The sequence below is a fragment of the Neltuma alba genome, unplaced genomic scaffold (assembly GCF_004799145.2).
Source record: "Neltuma alba isolate B1F8T4 unplaced genomic scaffold, ASM479914v2 tig00011128_pilon, whole genome shotgun sequence".
Taxonomy (NCBI): domain Eukaryota; kingdom Viridiplantae; phylum Streptophyta; class Magnoliopsida; order Fabales; family Fabaceae; genus Neltuma; species Neltuma alba.
The window spans coordinates 545,853-567,907 of NW_021635864.1; the positions used below are offsets into that span (position 1 = coordinate 545,853).

Below are 22,055 nucleotides of genomic sequence, written 5' to 3' on the forward strand. Positions count from 1 at the left end.
TCCGCAGTCCTGTGTTTTATTAAACATTTTATAGACCGAGGAAGTTTGCGGAAGAAGTCTGAGACAAATGGGCTGAGCTACAAAAGGCCGGTGGGTCGGGTCTGCAATTGGTTGACGAGCTTGCCATCGGGGGATTCGCGCGAAGTCCGGGCCCGAGTAGCAGGCGTTGAGCGCTCCCACGTCGCACGATCACAACAAAACTGAAATCGAAGCCAAGGAAAATGGAATTCATGTGCTCTCGCACTCGATGTTTGAAGCAACACTCATAACACTCAAAGCCGAAGGCTCTCACTTTCGATCCACATTTGCATTCTGCGATGGAAGACGCATACGCCAGATCTATTTCTGAGGTACGCTTCGTCTGCACCATGTATGCTTGGATGCTGCGGGAGATTAAAAGGAAAACATTCTAGTCAGAAATTGTTTCACCATCTTAACTCAGCACTATTTCTTTATTCATTTCTTTCATTTAAGTCCTTAGCTTCCTTTTCAAAATCCTGATGCAAGAATTCTCCCTTTCCAATTCGCTCTCCTTGTGTATTTCCTGTGAACCTTCTGAGGTCCAGCTGCTTTTTCGAATCACTTGTTCATATGGCTATAAACTCAGATGCGCTCCTCTGATACTTCCGACATGGAACCACTATTGAGATGCTTACTGGCATACAGATGGTAGGATTCTTATCAAGTCACACACAATTAAAATAAGGGACAGCCAACATTGATCTTGTGTAAATTTATTCTCAGAAAGGTGCTAACGACTTTCTGCGAGTTTCATTTTCACGCTTCAAAAAAATACACGTGACAAACCTCAGCATAACTGCCCGAAGCGTTCACAATCTGCGTCTATGATGCAACTGATACCGTTTCATTAGAACTGAAGTCGTTGGAACATTAATTACTACCTGCACATTCTTTTCCTTAGACTGTGTAATGAATTCTCATACTATTCTCTTTTTATTTCTTGTTTAAATCCTATTTAGGTTCTCGATTTCTTTGGGGTGGATCCAACAAAAGGTCTTTCTGATAGTCAGGTACTTGGATGTTCTTTTTCGGTGCTTTTTTTTTTTTGGTGTGTTTTTTGGGTCCATGCAGAAATAAGAGGTCTATCCATGTAAGCGCTACTTTAAGTTCACCTTTAACAATGAAAACTGTGATAGCCTACTTGCTTTCAAGCCCAATTTGTTGACAATTCTTAAAAACGGCAATACATCCTTTCATTTTGCAGGTGGCACAACATGCTAGACTTTATGGTACAAACGGTATGTCTTTTCCTGCAGGGGCATGTACTTGTATCTGATTTTTCTGTTAACCTTTACTCATGGAAAAGTGAAATGAAGGAATGCAGTTTGTCCTGAAACAAATTTACATTTCTGTTTCATGTAATTAGCGGCTTCTCATTCTTTATGTTGATGGTACACTCGATAGTAATCACTCTTAAAGTGATTTCATGGGAATTCACCTTCTGACTTCTTATTTTCATGCTTTTATCAATTAATTTTTTCATTTGGTGCTGTTTTATTTGCTTTCTGACTTCCCCCGCCTTTTCTGTTGCATGTCCTCCATTTTCTCCATAGTGCTGCCGGCAGAAAGAAGTAAGTGTATCGAACTTGGACTTCCTTTTTCAAAATTCTCTTCTTTTCATAATATTTCACCTCCTTATATTTGTTTAATTCACTGGCACTCAAACTGAAAAGTTCCTCTCTTTTTAAGGCACATTTGATTTGTTTCTATCAATTTCTCAAGTTTATCTTAATTCCTTTTGTGATCATTTTGGGACAATTCTTTGACCTTGGCAAGTTTTATCTTATTCTTATTCTTCTCAGTCATTTTAGACAAATAGGTTGTTTTATGTATTAGAATAGAATGAATGGTAATCAATTTGGGGATTGTGCAGAAAGTCCATTTGTGCATGTGGTGTGGACTTTTAAGTTCGTCTGTTACTCTGGCCAAAAACAAAAAAGTCCATCTGTTTTATCATTACTAATTGAGGTTTTATGGTTTTGGCTCAAATTTGTTTTTTTCTTTTAATTTTTATGCCAACCTTTACTATGCTGTTATATGCTCTGTTTAAAGTATCTAGATTTGGTGTAATGAGCCGATTCTTTTGAAATTTCTATGCAGGGGCTCCTTTTTGGAAATTGGTCTTGAAACAATTTGATGATTTGCTTGTGAAGATATTAATAGCAGCTGCACTTATCTCTTTCATTCTGGCTTTAATCAATGGAGAAACGGGCTTAATGGCATTTCTGGAGCCCTCTGTAAGAGACACACTCACACACGCACACTCTCAGTTTTGTTTGTTGTTTGAATAATGAAATTTTTCATGGATCACTAGTTCAGACTGCTGAGTGAAGACAATTGATGATCAAGAATAAACTTTAGATATTAAAGATTTAATTTATGAATTTCAATGGTTAACTAGGGATTCTATCCAGTTTGGATAAGGTTTCCTATCCTGGCTTATTTTTTTGTTATTTTCTGATTCTCGTTGAATATGTGTGCTGAGGGTTACTATATTGTGTATTGTTTTGGTTATTTTCTAATTCTGTCCAGTTTTGGTCTTGTTCAAGTTGAGCTGTTACTGTTGTAATGTGCCAGTGAAATAATGCAAATTAATGGTTATTTAGTAAATGTGCTCAATGTTACTGTATGAAACTGTCAGTTTTGCCTATTCAGTCAGGCTTATCAAACGTGTAATCCTCTTGTCTTAATTTAAAAATATGTGCAGGTTATTCTAATGATATTGGCTGCAAATGCAGCAGTTGGGGTGATTACTGAAACAAATGCTGAAAAAGCTCTTGAGGTAAATCTCAAAATACAATTTTGAGCTTGCATCATTCTTTTGGAAAATGTTTTATGTAATATGTTTTTACTGTTTTTGGACAACCTTTTTCCTCCTAAATTAACTCATTTGGCTTCCCAGTTATTTATATTTTTCAATTTTCGACCTTAGTTTCAAATGAATTCATTGCTTGTATCTGTTTTCAACAAGATTTGCCCGATTAAAGTGCATTTCTGGAAAGTTCAAAATTCTCAGACTCTCTTTCTATTTTGGGATTCCCTTATATTGATCTATTGAAGTTTGCCTCACATTGATATATTTTTTTTCTTTGCTATAATTTAGGAGCTACGGGCCTATCAAGCTGATGTTGCAACTGTGCTTCGAAATGGTAATTTGAAGCATTTCTAGTAATACTTCCTATGCTCTATTGACTATTGTTCTCTTGAGCTTTTTGAATTTTAAGACGTCTGATGCAATGAGTGTGGTTATTTCCTTACTTTATCAGCAGTCACGATCTTGAAGTTCCTTTCATCTTTTTTTTTTTTTTTTTTTTGGGTCATGCACATTGGTTATAGTTTCTTAGTTCTCTGCTTTGTCTTTGCTGCATAAAGGAATATTGTTTACTTTCTTTACCCCCCCCCCCTTTTATGAAGGGTTCAAGGGGTTACAATTAAGCAGAAATGGGAGATGAGATCACTTTGTATGATTGTTCTGATTAATTACATATTCCTCCTGGAGCCTAACTCACCGATGTCAGAAATCTTATACCTTTTCCTCTCTAAGCAACTGTTTTTTATTTCCTCCCTGACCTGTGACTATTCTTTGTTGCTGACAAGTCCTCAAATGCCACATCTTTTTAGACTGTTCTCCATATTCTGAGCATAAGTTCCAGTCCTTGTCATGAAAGAAAGAATAAAGAAAGAAAAATGAAAAACAGTAGTTAGGCTAGGTATCAATTTGTGCCCCATCCATGTGTTTAGTGTACTGAATTTTCTTGATATGAGTACTTTCTTCTGCCATGGTGATATTATGAAAATCTTGATTGAATTTCTCAAAACACATAATATTGATGTTTGAGATTGTTTGGAGCTTAAAGCAAGTAGGGTCAATTTTTTGCAGGTTGTTTTTCCATACTCCCGGCGACTGAAATTGTTCCTGGTGATATTGTGGAAATTTCTGGTAAGCAGATTATGTAATGCTTACAGATGAACTGAATTATTTAAATATTATCCTCTAGGATGAAAGTCCCTATCTCTGTTTTTTCTGTGTATTGAAAAGTTGGGTGCAAAATTCCTGCTGATATGAGGATGATTGAGATGCTGAGTAATGAAGTACGTGTTGATCAAGCTATTCTTACAGGTATACCTGTTATATATATATATATATATATATTTATGTATGTATATATCATACACTGAATATAAATTTTAAATGGCTCCTATGTTAAGTGTCTTCGCCCAAAAAAAAAAAAAAGGTAAGATTACCCTGTCAGTTATGATTTGAGTTGCATTCCGTTATTAGCCTATGTTTGGAGGAGTTTATGAGATGATAATAGAAACTGGCCATTGTTTGGTAGTTTTAGTGAAGGGAAGGAACATTACAATCAATTGGACGGCACAGAATGGTTTATAGCCCCCCACCCCCCAAAAAAAAAAAACCCTAATCAAATAAACACTTCTAGTTGGCCTGTGAAAAATTTATTGATATTGGATGATGGAGGTATATTTGTATTTAACATAATGCAGGTCATTCTATCCTTGACCCTCTGAAGTTAGGCTTTTTGAATGGGAATGAAGGGTCTCGGATGCCATCTCATTGCTTACTGGTTTAATGATTTTTTTCTTCTAATGATGGTAGGTGAGAGCAACTCTGTAGAAAAAGAGCTTGAAACTACGATGGCATCAAAGGCTGTATATCAAGACAAAACAAATATATTGTTCTCGGTGAGAATAATAAATCCCTTGTTAAAACATGTTTCTGATAAAACTGACTTGGAAAATTTTACTTTATAATCAGTTTTTTATTTTGAATCCTATCGGTAATAATCTACAAGCCGTGTCACTGCTGAAGTATTTATCTGATTATGGTTGGTATTTTGGTACTGCAAATCAACAGATTTTATAGCAATACTTTGACTTTTCTGTTAATAAGTCAAGTGTTGTTCTAGTAATTGTGAAAATTGTTGTTTATGGCATGAAGATGAGTTCACTGAAGTGGTCCAACTAAGTTTTTGGTATATTATAGGCAATTTGATCCCAAATGAGGTGTGTTCAATCAATTGATGATTTCAGTAGCTCTAGCTCTACCTCATTGCAGATTTCAGTTTTTCAATGTTGCTGAATTTTAGGATTAACAGCTTTTGCTTTAGATTGTTTCTTATTTTTGGAAGAACCTTTGTGTTATTAACTTATATTTTAAATGTATTTACCTTTTCCAATCTATCTATTGTGGATTTTATGTTCTTCTATTCTTATTTATTTTAAGCTAATAACCTGATGCAGTCTTTGATATCGCATCTTATATTTCCATACGTATCTATCATGGTCGTTTGAATTAACCAAGTTAGAGGCCATTGTTTTTAATTATTTGGGTCTTGGACATGCCTTTTCAAGGCTTAGCCTTCTTTTACTTGCCAATTAGATTTCTGCAGCAGTTAACCTATTTTTTCCTTGCAAGATTTTATCAGAAAGGTTTAATTTTTTTTGTCAGGGAACAGTTGTGGTTGCTGGTAGGGCAAGAGCAATTGTTGTGGGAGTTGGTCATAACACTGCCATGGGTAGCATACGTGATTCAATGTTGCAAACAGAAGATGTAAAGATTATGTTTTGCTCACTAATTGCTTTGCTTTTGGTGCTATATCTTTATGCTTTTTTCTCAGCTGCTTATGGATATTTTTTAGTTTGTCATCCATGAGCTAGCAGCCTTTTAACTTAACTTAGGGTATCCAGAACAAGTCATGCAGTGACTTATGCGTATCTATGCTGGATTTTCTCTTTTCTACCAATAAAAGAAAAGAAAAGCAAGATGGGACGAACAATCAATCATATATAATTGTCTAACTTAGTTTTGCTGCCTCTTGATAATATACATTATCTTATTGGTGATGGTGCTTGCCTTCTGTGAAATGAGAGTTGTCTCATGCTGCTGATAGAGTATCAGATGGTCTTCAATGAATGTATGATTTAGGCTTTAGGAAACGTGGTTTTGTTTCCAATTAGTAATTATGGATGATAAATCAGTGGTACCCATGGAATCAAACCAAAGCTGGGCATATTTGTGGTAGAGTTCTCTAGGCCACAAAAGACCCAAATGATGGTGTGGAAAGTTATTAATGGTGAAAGATGGATCTTTTTGTGTAAAGCCTGCAATCATAGTGTGGTTATTGATGTGGTTGAGCTATTCATACAGCTGAGAAAGGATGATATTTAGTTGGTCAAAATGCTGTAAGATCTAATTCTTGCACATAGCATGTATCTGACCTTCCAGGATATGTAGAAAAGAAAAGCTGACCTGGACTTTCAAAATTGCATCATGGTGCTAATGCATCTACATTCTATTTTTGGGTTGCAGGAGGTGACACCATTGAAGAAGAAGCTGGACGAGTTTGGTACCTTTTTGGCCAAGGTGATTGCTAGTCACATGCATTACTTTTTAGCGTCCAAATTTGTAGGTTTAAACATTTTAAGTATTATGTTACCTGTTTTATTCATTTTGTAATTTATAATTTATAATGCTTGATCGGATAAATTACACTAGCATCATTGCATTTCCGTAGTAGCTGCCCAGTAAATTCAGTTCTTGTCATGGTTCCTTTTGAATAGTGGGTCAGCATTTTATTGTCTGACATGATGCCATGTTGGTTTCCTGATGGACAGCTGACTTAAAAGGGTGCTAGAAAATTATTATAATTGATTCTGATTGAAGCTGTAATATGGTGTTTCAAATAATAAAATATATTGGAGTTGAGAAGCATTAAGCATTTGTGTGACAAAACTCTGGAGTGCTTATCTTTCAAGTTCATTTTCTCCCATATTTGGAGATTGATATCCTAAATTTCTGTGTATTAGGTTATTGCAGGGATTTGCATATTGGTGTGGATTGTAAATATCGGTCACTTTCGTGACCCTTCTCATGGGGGTTTCTTGCAGGGTGCTATTCATTATTTTAAGGTTTGTGATCCTACATGAGGATTTTTTTCCTTTTTTAGAAAAATTTTGCAGTTTCATTTCTGTAATCTTTTTTCCATGATTTCTACTTGCTCTGGTATTCTGTTCTTTGTCTCTAGCAACATGGTTGACTTTTCATCATTCTGATTATAGTTTTTTACTTTTTAACAATAAATGCTTCATTAACCTATTCTATTCATATTCTTGCCAGATTGCTGTTGCTCTGGCAGTTGCCGCAATTCCAGAAGGGCTCCCTGCTGTAGTTACAACGTGAGTCTAAACTTATTCTTCATTCTCTTTCCCTTCCCGCTAATGTTTTTTGAGGTGGTTGTAATTTCAACATATATTGAGATATTCTGGCATGGGTGTTTATATTGAATATTGATTTTCCCCCCTAGAAGTTGAAATAAATTTCTCAAGATTCTTCCATCAGGTCATGCCTTCGAGACATCAATTTCTTTTTCTGTAAGGTCCCAGAAAACACAATCTTAAGCTATATCCTATTACCAGTAGATATTCTTGAAAATAGAAATGGTGTAAAATATTGAAGCCAAATGTTTGAGCTTTTGTCGTTAAAATAGATAGATAATCTTGCTGCCTCCTGATTTTACTGAGGGCTGTGCCACATTCTATTTCCATCTGAGCACTGGTAGTAGTTTTCTCTTGATCTTTGCTTTGTTATTTGGAGTTTTGGACAGAAATTCTGGATTACTTGGTTCCTTAGACTCATAACATGTCATTTAACATGGGTCTACTGGGATAAAAAAACTAAATTCTCTCCCTTTTCTTGGTTTGATTTTTTCTTGATTGGATTACATATCATGTTATAACAGGTGTTTGGCTCTTGGAACCAAGCGAATGGCTAGGTTGAATGCTATTGTTCGGTCTTTACCTTCTGTGGAGACATTGGGCTGCACCACTGTAATTTGCAGTGACAAAACTGGAACTTTGACAACCAATATGATGTCTGTGACAAAGGTGATCTTTGCTTAAGATTAAAACAGTGAATTTCAATTCTCATGTACTTCACATGGATTTTATATATTGCCACAACTGCTGATCTTTCATTGTGATTTTGCTATACTCAATGGTTTTTACTAGCTTACCGATACCTATTTTCAGAATTTCATTTCTGAAGAGTCTGGATTCGGTCATCCATCACTGATTTAAAATATTTAACAACAATAAAGAATATAAAGCCTTGATGTAGGGCTCATTGAGGAAGAAGGGGGAAATGGAGTACTACCTGTGGTCCTATATATAAAATCTAGACAAGAGGTTTATTTTGGTTCTAAATATAAGACTTCAATCTACTTGATCTCTGAAATTTATAATTTTCCTCCAAGTATCCCTATTGATTGCACATAGTTAGGAGATTTTCATCAAGAGTAGCTACAATGCACATGATTAGAAAAGATATTCTAGGAAAACCGATGCACATTTATTACAAATAACTAGTTAAAATGATTATCTTAATACAGTCACACTAGTTAAGTAGCTTTTATATTAAAGACAGGAAGTAGTAATAAGGAGAGAGGAAGGAAGAGGGGTAGAAGAAAGCAGGGAGATAGAGGAAGCATGAGGGAAAGAACGAAAGGAAAGAAGTACATATAACATTCTACCCTTCATTGACACTGCTTAAATCAAGTTTAAGTGTTTTTAAATGTTTTATGTCTAAATAGCGAGCTCTGCAAGATAATCATTTCCAGAGAGCATTTTTGCTTCCCACCCTCCCCTTTTGAACTCTATGTTTGCTCTCCTTTCTTTCTGTTGAATATTTCTAGCAACTTTTGCGGGCAATTCCTTCACCTTATGATTCTCTGTATGCACAGATATGTGTGGTTCATTCTGCAAAACATAGTCCTGTTGTCACTGAATACAATGTTAGCGGAACAACCTATGCACCTGAAGGCATAATCTTTGACAGTTCAGGAATACAGGTTATATTCTTTATGATTCTCATGTTATAGCATTCATACACTGGCAAAACGCCTGCCTAAATTCTCAAAGACATATCACTAGCTAACTTGAAGTAAAGGGATCAAGGAACCACGAAGTCCATCCCTAAAATGAAATCCATGCATCTGAGGATTATTTGAGATAGGCCTGTTATCTTTCTCTTTAAAGCAGACAATTAATGCCTACGTACTCTGTAAGTTTCGCTTTGCTCATTACTACATTGGAAAAAATATATATTATTTTCTGAAACATTAAAGTCTTTAATAATTGGGAAATTATGGATTTGAGCCCACAATCGAAAGACCGATGGCCTTCTATTTAAAATGACAAGAAAAAGGCTTGGGTGGCTTCTGTTTCACTATTCAGACCAAAAATGGATATAGCATCGCAACTTTTTTTTTCCTGCATTGTAATATAATCAATATTGGCATAGGCATTAGGCCTTTCTGGGTCAGTTGGGCAACTTTATAACATTTAATTGTTTTACAGCTTGACATTCCAGCTCGATTGCCGTGTCTTCTTCACACAGCAATGTGTTCTGCCCTTTGCAACGAGTCCACCCTGCAGTATAACCATGATAAAGGAAAATACGAAAAAATTGGAGAGTCAACTGAAGTGGCACTTCGTGTCCTGGCAGAGAAAGTTTGTACTTTTAACATTTTTCTTGTGACTTCTGTTCATGTTAACATTGTGCTTGAAGCTACTTTAGAGATCTAATTTGTTTCTTCTGGGGCCTTTGGTTTTTCAGGTTGGTCTCCCTGGTTTTGATTCTATGCCATCTGCCTTGAACATGTTGAGCAAGCATGAGCGGGCATCTTACTGTAATCATTATTGGGAGGAACAATTTAGAAAGGTATGCTTCAGCATGTTGGCCAACTTCTTTCTTTTCTATTAGCATGTTGGCCAACTTCTTTCTTTTCTGTTAGTATTCTTCCATTAACATCCCAATGCACTTTATACACCTTTTAGGAAATTATGGACATAAAGCTTACCTCATATCTGCTATTTGTTTTGTCAATTTCCATGCCTTTTGATGATTTGCAGATAGATCTGTTGGATTTTTCTCGAGATCGGAAAATGATGAGTGTCCTTTGCAACCGAAATCAGCTTCATGTGTTGTTCTCCAAGGGTGCTCCAGAGAGTATCATATCTAGATGTACAACCATCATGTCCAATGATGACGGTTCCATTGTGCCACTTACTGCTGATATTCGAGCTGAGCTAGACTCAAGGTTCCACAGGTTGCATTTTTATATCTTTTTCTATGCTCTGTTTTTTAAACTTTAATTTCTTTATCTTTATTCTTATGGTGAATTACAAATAGACCATAAAGAGACTCATGAGCTTCTTACGGCTTTTCTATCGGCTGAATAAGTGGTGAAAAGGCTGTGTGTCAACTGTAAGATTATTCATTGTGGCACATTGGGCCCTGTAAATTAACAGAAAAGAAAGTTAGATACTTGTATAAATTCTATTACTCGAATATAATCTTTACTATAACTGATCCTCTTCCCTCGTTTCAACCGTTATTCTGGACCTTAGAAATAACGAAAGAAAGATCCAGCCATTTAGGTCATAAGAAGACAGCTTCGGTACACAATCTTTTATGCCTGCTTTTAGGATTAGTGGATCCTATTTTGTGGGAAATAGGAAGGGTTAGCGAGTGGTTAATCATGTTCATTAAAAGAAAAACATAATCGCTAGCTATAGGTTTCAAGGCTGACCCTATCCGATCTTTTCACTCATTGCATTTACAAAACCTTCATCTTAAATGTCTTTTAGGAGGTGGCTAAAAGAACCAAACCATCACCATGCATCTAACAATGGACTTTGCCAGATATTTGACAGATGCACCTGAGGCTTGAAATTTTGTTGTAGACATATTGCCTGATTCTTAAATGACGCTTGAGGTATCCAATTGAAAAATAATGGCTTTCTCCCAACTGCGGTGGGATTGGTCAGCATAACTTGTAGACATACTGCCTCCCTACGTAAATCCTCCTGCTTATACTCATGCTCCATAATATAGGCAGTCTCACCTGGCCAAATCAACAAAACTGAAAATCAAAGTTTCTAGTCCGGTTCATGAGATAGTATTGTGAGTAAAAAGTCACATAACTCAAGATGGTTGCAGCATCTTAGGGATGCATTTTTAAAAGTTAATTTAAGTCCCATTAGGAACAACAACATTATCAGGCATGTCCACAAAGCTCAATAATTCAATGGATGTTTTGAACTTTAATGGGCACTGCAAAAGTTTTAAATTTCATAGAAATGAAAGTTTGGCTCATTCATCGCCACACTCAACTGAATGAAAATAAATTTGAGTATCAAAATTCAACCAAGCAGCAAATTAAGGTCCTTTCCTTCGCATGCTTCTATTTATCATGTCATAAAATTACTTTTCATGTGCTGCTTTTGACGCCATTTTTGTCCTTGAAGTTCTTGATACATTTTGTTGTTCTATATTTGGACTCATACTGGTCTTTATTCTGTCCTTTTTTTTTTTTTTTGTTGCTGGGTTTTCCTTTTTTTATAAGTTGACACCTTTGTTGGTCAGTTTTGCAGGAAAAGAAACATTGAGATGCCTAGCTTTAGCTCTGAAATGGATGCCCTTGAGTCAACAACGTCTTTCCTATGATGATGAGAAAGATCTTACATTTATTGGGTTGGTATGCTTTCGTTTCAATGGAGAATGCATAGTTCAAATACTGTTGAAGTTGGCCTATCCTTTATGATTAATGCTTTCTTGGTTTGTTTTGAACAATTATACTAGGATATATATTAGAGATTACGATAAAATCAAGGATAGACCTTCACTTACGTTTCAACTTCAGACTTGAAATTATGCTTGACATGGTATTGTAGCCTTTAAATCCAAGGGGTCAAGACTCTTAATTAAAATTAAGTTTCAGCCCATGATAGGCCTTTGCTTTACTTAATAGCTTTAGCGTTTGACTTGAAATGGTTCCGAGCAACTTCTAATGAAGCTATCTACCCTTCCTGCCCGTCTGTTCTTATTTATGGCAATATATTGTCTTGGCAATAGCTATTTATGCTGTAAGCAGTAACTGATGCAAGACACAAACTCACACATTATGGTTATTGCCGGCCTTGTAAGTTAATACATGTTTTGGCTATTGACAAGAAGTGTAGACTGAAGCTAAGGAGCAATTACAGCGCAGAATAAACTCAAAGGCTTATGAACTTTACATAATGCCATGTTTACACTTGAAATTCGTCCTGAACGCATAGTATGTCATAGATAGCCAGATAGATAGATTGGTAGAGACATGTAGAGGGGGGGGGGGAGATGGATTTTGTTTTCTTCCTCTGAGGAAAAGATTAGGTGTTTGGATTTGAACTCAAGTCACTACTTAATGCACTCGTTTTATGTTGATTTTCTTGAGCTTGTTTTTTCACATGTGGAACTCAATTTGTGCTGATGCTACTTTGCTGTATGAAAATATTCAATTTCATTAGTTCACTTAACATGCTACTTCTACTTTATCGTCTTAGAGTCACCCTCTTAGCTTTTCTCTGCTATGCAGGTTGGAATGCTTGATCCACCAAGAGATGAAGTAAGAAATGCAATGCTTTCATGCATGACTGCTGGCATACGTGTCATAGTTGTTACTGGGGATAACAAGGTGATCACACTCTTGGAAAACTTTTTCCCCTTAATTGTTAGCATTCAGCCTTCAATATCGATTAATGTGTAGAATTAATTGTTAAAATTAGTCCACAGCTGAGTCACTTTGCCGCAAGATAGGGGCGTTTGACCACTTCTTGGAATTTAATGAACATTCCTATACTGCATCTGAGTTTGAAGAACTTCCTGCTCTACAACAAACGCTTGCTTTGCAACGTATGGCTCTTTTTGCCAGGTGAGTTGGAAAAAATCTATCATCATCTGTTATAGATATTTGAAATTCTTGTATCTGTATTAGATCAACAAAAGTATTTTATTGTTCTCCTCACTCATTCTTTTGCTCAAGAATTCATTGTAAAATTTACATTTCTTCATTTTACTTTAGGGTTGAGCCATCTCATAAAAGGATGCTGGTTGAAGCATTGCAGCGCCAGAATGAAGTGGTATGGTTAAAATACAAAGTTTTAATTGGTTATTATAGCATTGTTAATTTGTTGATCTAATTATGTGGTTGCCCAAGTAGAAGTGACGTTAGTGAGAACTATTTTCTGGGCTGCAATCAGAATTTAGTGACGTTAGTTGTACTTCTTTTCCTTGACATTTTGAATTGTTGTGGGATCAATCATTTAGGTTGCTATGACCGGTGACGGGGTCAATGATGCACCTGCATTGAAGAAGGCAGACATAGGAATTGCTATGGGTTCAGGTACAGCTGTTGCCAAGGTATCATCGCCTGCCAATTTTATTTTTTCCATTTTCACCTGCTGACTTGTAGCATTCTTATGTAAAAAGACTGTTCAACCCCCTGTGACCTGTGAGTGAACACTTCATAGATGTTTAATATTTTTAACTGTTTTGGTTTCCTTATTATTGTTAGATATGTAAATAAAATCAACCAAGATCACTCACTTATGGCTTTCATTTTTAGTCTTCCACATAGTATTAGAGTTCTTTATCCAAGTAGTCAATTGTTTAGCCCTTGTCACCCTCATCCCCCATCTCCTAATTAAAATTAAATTTCAACATAAGTTTTGGTGGGATTGTGTTATGCACACACTTCAGCCCTAATGGGTTTTCATGGAGTGTGTTAGAGATGTTAATAAAATATAGACAAAATGCTATTTGTAAAATAATCATTGGTCTTTATTTCACATCTTAAAATTTCAAGTTGGAAATGTTCATTCACATCTCACTCCAGTTTTATCTTGTTGAGCTATCCAAATAAGGCACCGCAATTGCTCTAAAATGCATCAGTCTTGTGATTTTCTAGTTCTGGGAAAGACATACCAGAAGATGGATTCAAGCTAAATTAGACATGCAGTTCAATGAACATTTCCAGGATTTTCTTTCCTGTTGATTTTTGAAGTAATTCACTTCCTAGGGGAGCCTCATAATGACCTTGTTTTTGTCAAATCTTCTTTACAGTCATCTCAATGTTATTTTTTTGGTAACTTATTGTTCCTGAGTAACTTTGTGCCAAATGTATATTTCATTCTTATGCTTCAATCTATTATCAGAGTGCTTCAGACATGGTGCTGGCTGATGATAACTTTGCTACAATTGTTGCGGTATGCTAGCATATCTTTGTTCTTCTGGTCAAGCTTCCTTTTTTTTTCCCCCTCAAGTCATCCTTTTCAAGTGAGAGGAAAATAATAACCCAAAAGTTTTTTGCAGGCTGTAGCAGAGGGAAGAGCCATATACAACAATACAAAGCAGTTCATTAGATACATGATCTCTTCTAATATTGGTGAAGTAGTCTGTATATTTGTGGCAGCTGTGCTTGGCATTCCTGATACTCTTGCCCCTGTAAGTATCTGACTTGCACCTAGTTGGCATCTTATCCAGCCAGTTGATTTATTAAGTTTATGGATTTTTGAGCTTATGATTTATATTTTTCCACTGACTCTATAATTGTAGCTGATAGGTAGTGTATTATCATATAAAATGAAAGAGGACAGCGACATTCATCATCAAATGCAAATTACTCACATATTATGGTTACATTTTTTGTATTACTGAGGAACGAGGCTTTGTAATTCCTTTTGGTCCTGTAATTTATAACAGGTCCAGCTGCTTTGGGTCAATTTGGTTACTGACGGATTGCCTGCCACTGCAATTGGCTTTAATAAGCCAGATTCTGATGTGATGAAGGCCAAACCTCGCAAGGTACTGAAGTAGCACTTTAATATTAGGCTTCTATCTGATTTCACTATTCAAGATAAGTAGTTAATTATGCATGTATGATTTTGATTCTAAGCTGGGTTTCTATTACTATTGTGCCATGCATGTGGATGTTTTGTTAGTGTGCCCCTGTTACAAGTTTTGCAATATATTAGCTTTGCTTTCTTAATGCTCTAACGCTAGTGATGTAGAATTGTACTCCTCTTATTGTGACACTTTTAACTCATTATAAATGTACAGGTGAATGAAGCAGTGGTTACAGGGTGGCTATTCTTCCGTTATCTAGTAATTGGAGGTGAGCACTGCTGTCAATACATCTTAGTCTGACCTTGATATGTTGGCTCGTTATATATTTTTTATCCTCATCCTCTGTAGTATGAGCTTCTTTCTTCCCACCAAGTTTTTGTTGTATTTGAAAAGTAAACTAAGAAATAAAAACCAAAAAAGGAAAAAGAAAAGAAAACTTCGTTCCTTTTGTTTGTATGTCACCTAAGAAGCATCAATACTCGCTTTCTCCATCCATATCTGTATCTATATCCATATCAGAGCCTAGCCCACTAGGTCTGGCTCTATGTCTCTCTTTTTTCTGTTTCCCCCTTCAATTTGCTGGGTCAAAATATTGCAGATGATGTCAAAATAGACTGGAATAGAATAAATTGCTTGGAAGAAAAAGAATTGAACCTTGAAATGCTTCTAAATGTTAAAAGTATATTTCAAATGCTCAAAACTCTCAAATAAAGGCTCTAAAAGACTATAACTTATCAGAACATTTGGGTATTAAATTTTAAAAAATGATTATACACACAGATGAATATTGATGTGTAAGTATAATAAAAAGGAGGGAGTTAGTTAGTTAATAAGTCCTTAGGCCTGTAAATAAGGGGCTTCGGTAAGTTGTAATCAGACTTGTGAATGGAATAAGTTTTCCCCCTTTCTCTTCCCCCCCCCCCCTCATTCTTCTTCCCAGACTTTTTATTCCTCTCTCCTCTAATTTCTCTACAATAACTTAACAAATATCAAATCGATTGATTTTTCCCCATGGTATCAGATAATGTCCTGGTAATTTATTATCAACAAGCTATGAAAATCGCATCTTTGTTTTTCAAACAATTGCCTTATTTCTGTATCATAGTGTTGAGAATACATATGCCTTAGATATCGATCACAGTATTTTTCGCCAGCAATCTCATGTTTCTTGCGACATGCTCAAATGGGAAGGAGAAGTTGCATATAGTAGTTTCACGTAGTTATAGAAGGTGAAGAATAAAATCTTGTTGAGCTGTCATCAGTTAGTAAAATCCTCATGATGGTTTGCTTAAGGATTCAAATTTGTCGGTCATGATCCAGTGAGCCATCATTATTAGCCTGAGAATCTCAATCTGCTTCTTCTATGGAGATAATGCATCCTTCTTTATGGATAACATTTATGCCAGAGTATCATATATTTTATAAACACTTCTATATGCCAAAGCTAATCGGGTCTTAATTTGCAAAGCACAGGGAATTAGGCTAAAAATTGGATCAGTTTATTAAGAAAGTTCTTGTTTTATAATAATAGTTATGTGGAAGCCAAAAATTATCAAACTTATTTTTCATTTCCTCTAGCAAAAAATTGTAGATATGTGGTCTTAATGTATTCATTGTGCTTAAATGGTTATGTAAGGAACCTTCAATGCATTTCGCCTGAGTCATAATTATTTTTGGTGCTTGATGCAGCTTATGTCGGTCTCGCTACTATTGCTGGTTTTATTTGGTGGTTTGTTTACTCTGACAGTGGCCCAAAACTCCCTTATACTGAATTGGTAAAATTTTACTATTTTTTCCATTTATGTGTGCTTTCTTGACAATTGAGTCATCCAGAACACATAAAATACTAGTGTGAGCTTAATGATTCTTTCATACTTTGCATTTGAGTACATGTGGATTAAGAAACACTTGCTGCATGGAGTTAACTCGAGCAGAAACAGCTACTCTACGGCACTTTAGCTGAGTTTCTGATGGAGAATAGTGTGGGTTGCCTAGTCTCATATTAAGAATGCTCTATGGAGTGTTTAAGTAGATTGGTTCTCCGTCCTAAATAACCAGCCTTTAGGATATGTTCTCCATTCTACTTGAGTATCCATCAGTTGATATCAAAGTTAGGTTAACTCTTCTAAAAAAGGCTGCATATGCTCTAACCAATGAGAAAACTGATTGAAATGTCACTACGTAAAGTGTCGTAGAGTGAATAACTATCTTGTAAGGAAATGTAACCCACTCCACTTGAGTACTCATCTATTGGTATGAGAGCTGGTGGTTATCCCTTCTAGAACGGTTAACCTATGTTTTGACCAATGTGAAAATTGAGTGCTACCAAGTATCATAAACACTAAATGTCATAAAGTGTAGTTGTTGGGATGTTCAACTATCTGAGTGGACTAATGGATGGAGACTAAGATAGTATAGGATGTCTAAGTTCCATATTGAGGAGTATTTCTTTCTTTTCTACGTTTGGTTACTAGAATCTTTACTATTCAAGGAGGAATGGTATGCGGATTCTTGCTTGGCAATATCCATTTCAAGAATCATGTGGATTCCCCGACCTATGGCGTTTCCCGTTCCAATATATTCAAGGAGAAAGAGATCACCATTTCTAAAAATGGGCATGAATTACATGGATTTTCCTTAAAAATTGGCCCTTTTTTTTCTAATTTTATAATTTATAATTATTTTTCCACATTATTTAATGATTATTTAAACTTATACAAAATATAAGTAAAAAAATTGTTTACTGAATTAAAAATATTGAATAATACATATTCTAAGTTATTTTTACAAATTAAATAATTTAAAATTGAATATTTAAATTTTAATAGCAAATATTTTAATATATTTAATTTTTTAAACTGCGGCTACTATTGGCTAACCAAATATAATATCCATTCCTTCGCATGACATCGCTATTCCAATTCCCATTTCCATAGAAATATTCCACTAACCATACGGGTCCTTTGTGTTAATGAAATTGAAAATTACTTGATGACACTAAATAATAGTTTTTGCAAATAAAACATGCTCTGTTTTACGGTTTATGCTCAATGGGGAATATCCAGCTTGAGGAGGTGTGAGGGAAACACATTCATCAATAAAGTACGAATTTTATAGCAAGTCGCATTCTTTAGAGGCCATGAACAATATAGTTCATTCTTAAACTCAATGCAATGCACAAGAGGCTCACCTAGTTTCAATTAAGATGTTGAGTTATTTAATTTGTTTTGTTTAATTAAGGTTTATTTGTGTTGTAGTTATTTTTATATACTTTTTGTATGCATTTAGGATTGGCTTAAGTTTTCTGTTTTGTTAGGATGAAAATTTGAATAGATAGAGATTAGCATTATGTTATTAATTGAAGTAGGAGTTTACTCTCCTTCTGCCTTCTATACACAGACAGTCCAATAAAATAAGTTCATGGGGTTATTAAACTTGGAATTTTCACTCAAACCCTTGTGATTCTGTCAATAAATTTGGTTATACTTATTCCAAAAATACATGTTATTTTCTGTTCTCACTTTGATTCCATCTTAATTCTCATCTTGTTTTTTTTTTTTTTTTCCAGATGAATTTTGACACTTGCCCCACAAGGCAGACAACCTACCCATGCAGTATATTTGATGATCGACACCCATCTACTGTAGCAATGACTGTGCTTGTTGTTGTTGAAATGTTCAATGCTTTGAACAATCTTAGCGAGAATCAATCTCTTTTGTAAGTAATTTTATGAGATCTGGCTTCATTTTCAGTTTTTTATTCCTTTATGCGTATTTTAACGTGAGAGCTATAGAATGTCTCTGAACTAATCAGAAGCATATATCATATCTTAGTTAAAGTATGAATTATTTGCTGGGGGTCGAAATTCCAAAACTTGGCTGTAACAGTATTTACATGTCTTTTTCAGGGTTATCCCTCCATGGAGTAACTTATGGCTTGTTGGTTCAATAATTCTTACTTTGTTTCTTCACATGCTTATTTTGTATGTGCATCCTCTCTCAGTTCTTTTCTCAGTAAGTACTTTCTTGTAACTGTGACCATTTGTGTTCTTCCTGACGCAACGGCTTTGCTTTTGTCATATTCATAAGGAAATCTGAATTGTGCTCATTATTTCGCTGCAGGTAACACCATTATCCTGGGATGACTGGTTGATTGTCCTGTATCTTTCATTACCTGTATGTAGCTTTCCTTTATCTTTCTCCGCAGCTTCTTCCCCCCCCCCCCCCCCTCTCTTCATATTTGAGTTGCTTTCTTTAAATTTGGAATTCATGGTATAATATATTTCATCATTCCTGGAACAAAATTTCTCATTCTGAGAGCATCAACAATGGTCAGGTTGCTCTCTTCTATGGAAATTTTGAAAGTGTCATTACATCTTAAGAAACACGTTTGGTCTGCATAACATGACTTTGGGTAAATAGCTATTTGTTGACTGACTAACATCCTTAAACAATTAGTTTTATGGAATTAATGTTTTGAATAGTTTCTTTGGATCAATTAACTTTTATTTTGAATCATCATTTTCCTCTGTGGAATTTGCTCCGAGTTTAACATTGAATTTCTGGACGCTCATTCTTGTGTATTTGGCTTGCACTATTAAATATTTGGCCTCTAAATGTGTTTCTTTTAACCTCATCTCCAAATTGTGCTCTCTGAGCCTGTGAAATTTAGGTTTCTATTCAATTTCATCCCTAAACCACCTCCTTAAAATGTCAAATTCTTTCTCTTTGCTTTTTGGCTACATTTACCATGATGTTCCGTTATAATATGGGATCGGGAAAATATCTCAATCAACCCCCAGGGTTCAAAATTCCAATAGAGTTTTGGGGGGGGGGGGGGAGGTGACATTTTAACTCTATCTTTTTTAACCATTAAACATATTAATAAGTGCTATTTTTGTTATCTAGGTTATATTAATTGATGAGGTGTTAAAGTTGTTCTCCAGGCGTCCCATTGGTAAGTCTTTATCCCATCTTGTGAAATTTCAGCTCAGCTTATGATCATAATATTTCTGTATGGTGTCTTGAACATGACAAATAATATTTATAAATGGTTTTAGGCCTGAGGTTCAGATTATGGTTCAGGAGGCCTGATTTACTTCCGAAAAGAGAATTGCGTGATAAGTAGAACCGGGACTATAATGTGTAAATACTGCATTTGCTTATAATATCCTTGAAGGGAATTTAAACCATCCACCTCGACTCGTCTGCATGGCAGTCCTGGAGATCCAAAAGGTACCAGCTTAGAGACAGTATAACATCGGTTTTGTTGTATTATCTATGACTCTTGGCCTGAAAGAGCCATGTGGTGCACAGGGCAAAATAGTGACTGGAGATTGTTGAGCCTTTATTTATTTCTTTTTTTGGAGCCCGCATCTGACCAGTTTTGCTAAAGAAAGTACCTCAAAAGTACACATGGCTCCTTGTTTTGAGGACTGTTAGTTGAAACGGTACATGTGTCATTTGTATATCTTAAAAGACATTATCTTATGAATCATGTCACTGAAATGGGTGGCGAGTGAGTGAGGGGAGATACTTGGAAGAATTCTGCACGAAACTGTAGTTTTTTGTTTACTTCTGCCACGTATTCGTTGCATCAGCCGTTAAATTACATAGGATGTACCTTTTGAACTTGATGATTCTGAGAATTAATTAAAAAAGGATTTATCGAAGATGTTTAGACAGTGCTGATACACACTGAATATACTTTAGACTCCTCCCAGAAGATTAAACCTCTGATATTTCACCTAGGCTATCATTGGTGTGCCCCCCAGGGTTCCTCAGTAGAGAAATTAAAGTCTCTCATTGAACTTGCTTCATTTTTGGAATGAAGTGCTCCATAGTGAATGGGTGCTAGTGCTGCAGGATTTATTTAGAACTTTGATCAATTTTGCTGTTCAACAGGTTGATCAGTTTCGTTAAAGCAGCCTCTGCTCTATTTTACTGGCTAACGTTATTGTGATTGTTCCATGCCATGTGGACCTTTTGTTAATGAGCTTCGCGGCCTGCCAGTCAACGAGCATATGTGGTATGTTGTCAGTTTGTAATTTAATGAGCCTTATCTACGGTACCCCTCCTGTCTTTAATATAGTATATAATTATTGAGTTGATCTTTGTCTTGAATATAAGACATATTTCTCATATTTATTAATTTTTTTTAAATTATCCTTATTGATACTCTTTCAACCATAATCAAGTAAAAGAAGAGAAGATATTAGGGAAAATGATGATGGGGTTTTAGGAAAAACATGTTATGATTAGTTAATTTACTTAATTTTTTTAATATAATCAAATTAGATAAATATGTTTTACATTAAAGATAGGAAGAGTATCTTACATCTGACCACGTATGCCATCCTGATTTTCGTTTGTCACGTGCAACTCAACGTTTATTATGCTCAAGGGAGAGTCGATATCTGATGAAACAAGCCACAAATTGCATTCGAGTGCTGAAGATAAGCAGAAAACACACACTGGCACAGCATTCTTCCCTCCTCCCTCCTAGACAAGCCCACTAGTTACAAGCGCGTGTAGTTGTTGTTGCTGTTTTTTTTTTTTTGGTACAAGTGTCATTGTTGTTTTGATAAAACAATCACACATAATTAGACATGGACACCGCGTTGGATAATGGGACTCTTCCATCTTGAGCTTGGAAACTGAAAACACTCTTAGGGCCTGTTTGGATGACATTGCAAACCATGGTTTGGAAGGCCAAACCATGGTTTGCACAAAATGTCATCCAAATAGGCAGACAAAATAAGCAAACCTTGGTTTAGTAAAACTATGGTTTTAACCTGTGAAACCATGGTTTGGACAGAAGCAACTCTCATCTGCTTCTCAGGTCCAATTACTGAAACTCACGGTGGGCCCCTCCACAAATAACCAAAGGCTCCAATTATTCGGTGTTCAATAATTGCTCTTCTTCCTCTCCTCTTTCACGCCTTCTCCCCAATCGGTCCACACAACACCCCACACAACACCATCCAAAATGAGTCCACGATCTTCCTTTCCTCCTTCACAAAACGAGTCGCCACTGGTGAAGAAGTTGCCGTCTAGCCACGGTTTGAAGGTGCCAGTGAGAGAAATCGCAGCTCCATGGTTGAAGAAGATCGCAGCTATTTATCGCGCTCAGGTTCGCTGTGAAGCATTTGGCTGTGGTTGGTGTTCCCTGGCTCAGGTAAGGTGGCTCAGATCCAGCGTTTTCTTCTTCTCCATAGCCTCTGTTTCTTCCTCTACGACTCCAATTATTCGGCGTGTTGCGAGCTGGACCTTCTTCTGCTTCTGGGTCT

At 35.9% G+C, this 22,055-nt stretch overlaps 1 protein-coding gene across 4 annotated transcripts; it reads left to right on the forward strand.

The window, feature by feature from the left end:
- The first annotated feature begins 184 nt into the window (after positions 1–184).
- LOC114761613 (calcium-transporting ATPase 3, endoplasmic reticulum-type) lies at positions 185–21,431 on the forward strand. Of its 4 annotated transcripts, XR_003742174.1 has the most exons (36): positions 185–350; positions 981–1,031; positions 1,226–1,259; positions 1,575–1,592; positions 2,122–2,258; positions 2,729–2,803; positions 3,125–3,170; positions 3,902–3,961; positions 4,061–4,141; positions 4,640–4,725; positions 5,492–5,593; positions 6,353–6,406; positions 6,850–6,951; positions 7,160–7,218; positions 7,782–7,926; positions 8,781–8,888; positions 9,397–9,549; positions 9,656–9,760; positions 9,952–10,148; positions 11,468–11,579; positions 12,459–12,557; positions 12,649–12,794; positions 12,945–13,002; positions 13,190–13,282; positions 14,077–14,127; positions 14,234–14,365; positions 14,624–14,725; positions 14,981–15,035; positions 16,457–16,542; positions 18,336–18,484; positions 18,675–18,780; positions 18,889–18,942; positions 19,675–19,723; positions 19,827–20,001; positions 20,671–20,794; positions 21,170–21,431. XR_003742174.1 is itself a non-coding variant. In XM_028951024.1 (34 exons), the coding sequence occupies exons 1-34, from the start codon at positions 318–320 to the stop codon at positions 19,892–19,894; spliced, it is 3,006 nt and encodes a 1,001-aa protein (XP_028806857.1). In that variant the 5' UTR covers positions 185–317; the 3' UTR covers positions 19,895–20,440. The 4 variants fall into 4 exon arrangements, 1 of the variants encoding a protein (XP_028806857.1); XR_003742175.1 differs by lacking the exon at positions 21,170–21,431 and having other exon boundaries at positions 20,671–20,874; XR_003742176.1 differs by lacking the exons at positions 20,671–20,794; positions 21,170–21,431 and adding an exon at positions 20,083–20,440.
- The last annotated feature ends 624 nt before the right edge of the window (positions 21,432–22,055 follow it).

What these genes read in the sequence shown, in the direction of transcription:
- LOC114761613 (XM_028951024.1), top strand. Translation starts at nt 318, where the DNA reads ATGGAAGACGCATACGCCAGATCTATTTCTGAG. An exon ending in TTGACAGTTCAGGAATACAG is followed by an intron (nt 8,889 to 9,396) that starts GTTATATTCTTT and finishes ATTGTTTTACAG; the next exon opens with CTTGACATTCCAGCTCGATT. An exon ending in GGGAGGAACAATTTAGAAAG is followed by an intron (nt 9,761 to 9,951) that starts GTATGCTTCAGC and finishes GATGATTTGCAG; the next exon opens with ATAGATCTGTTGGATTTTTC.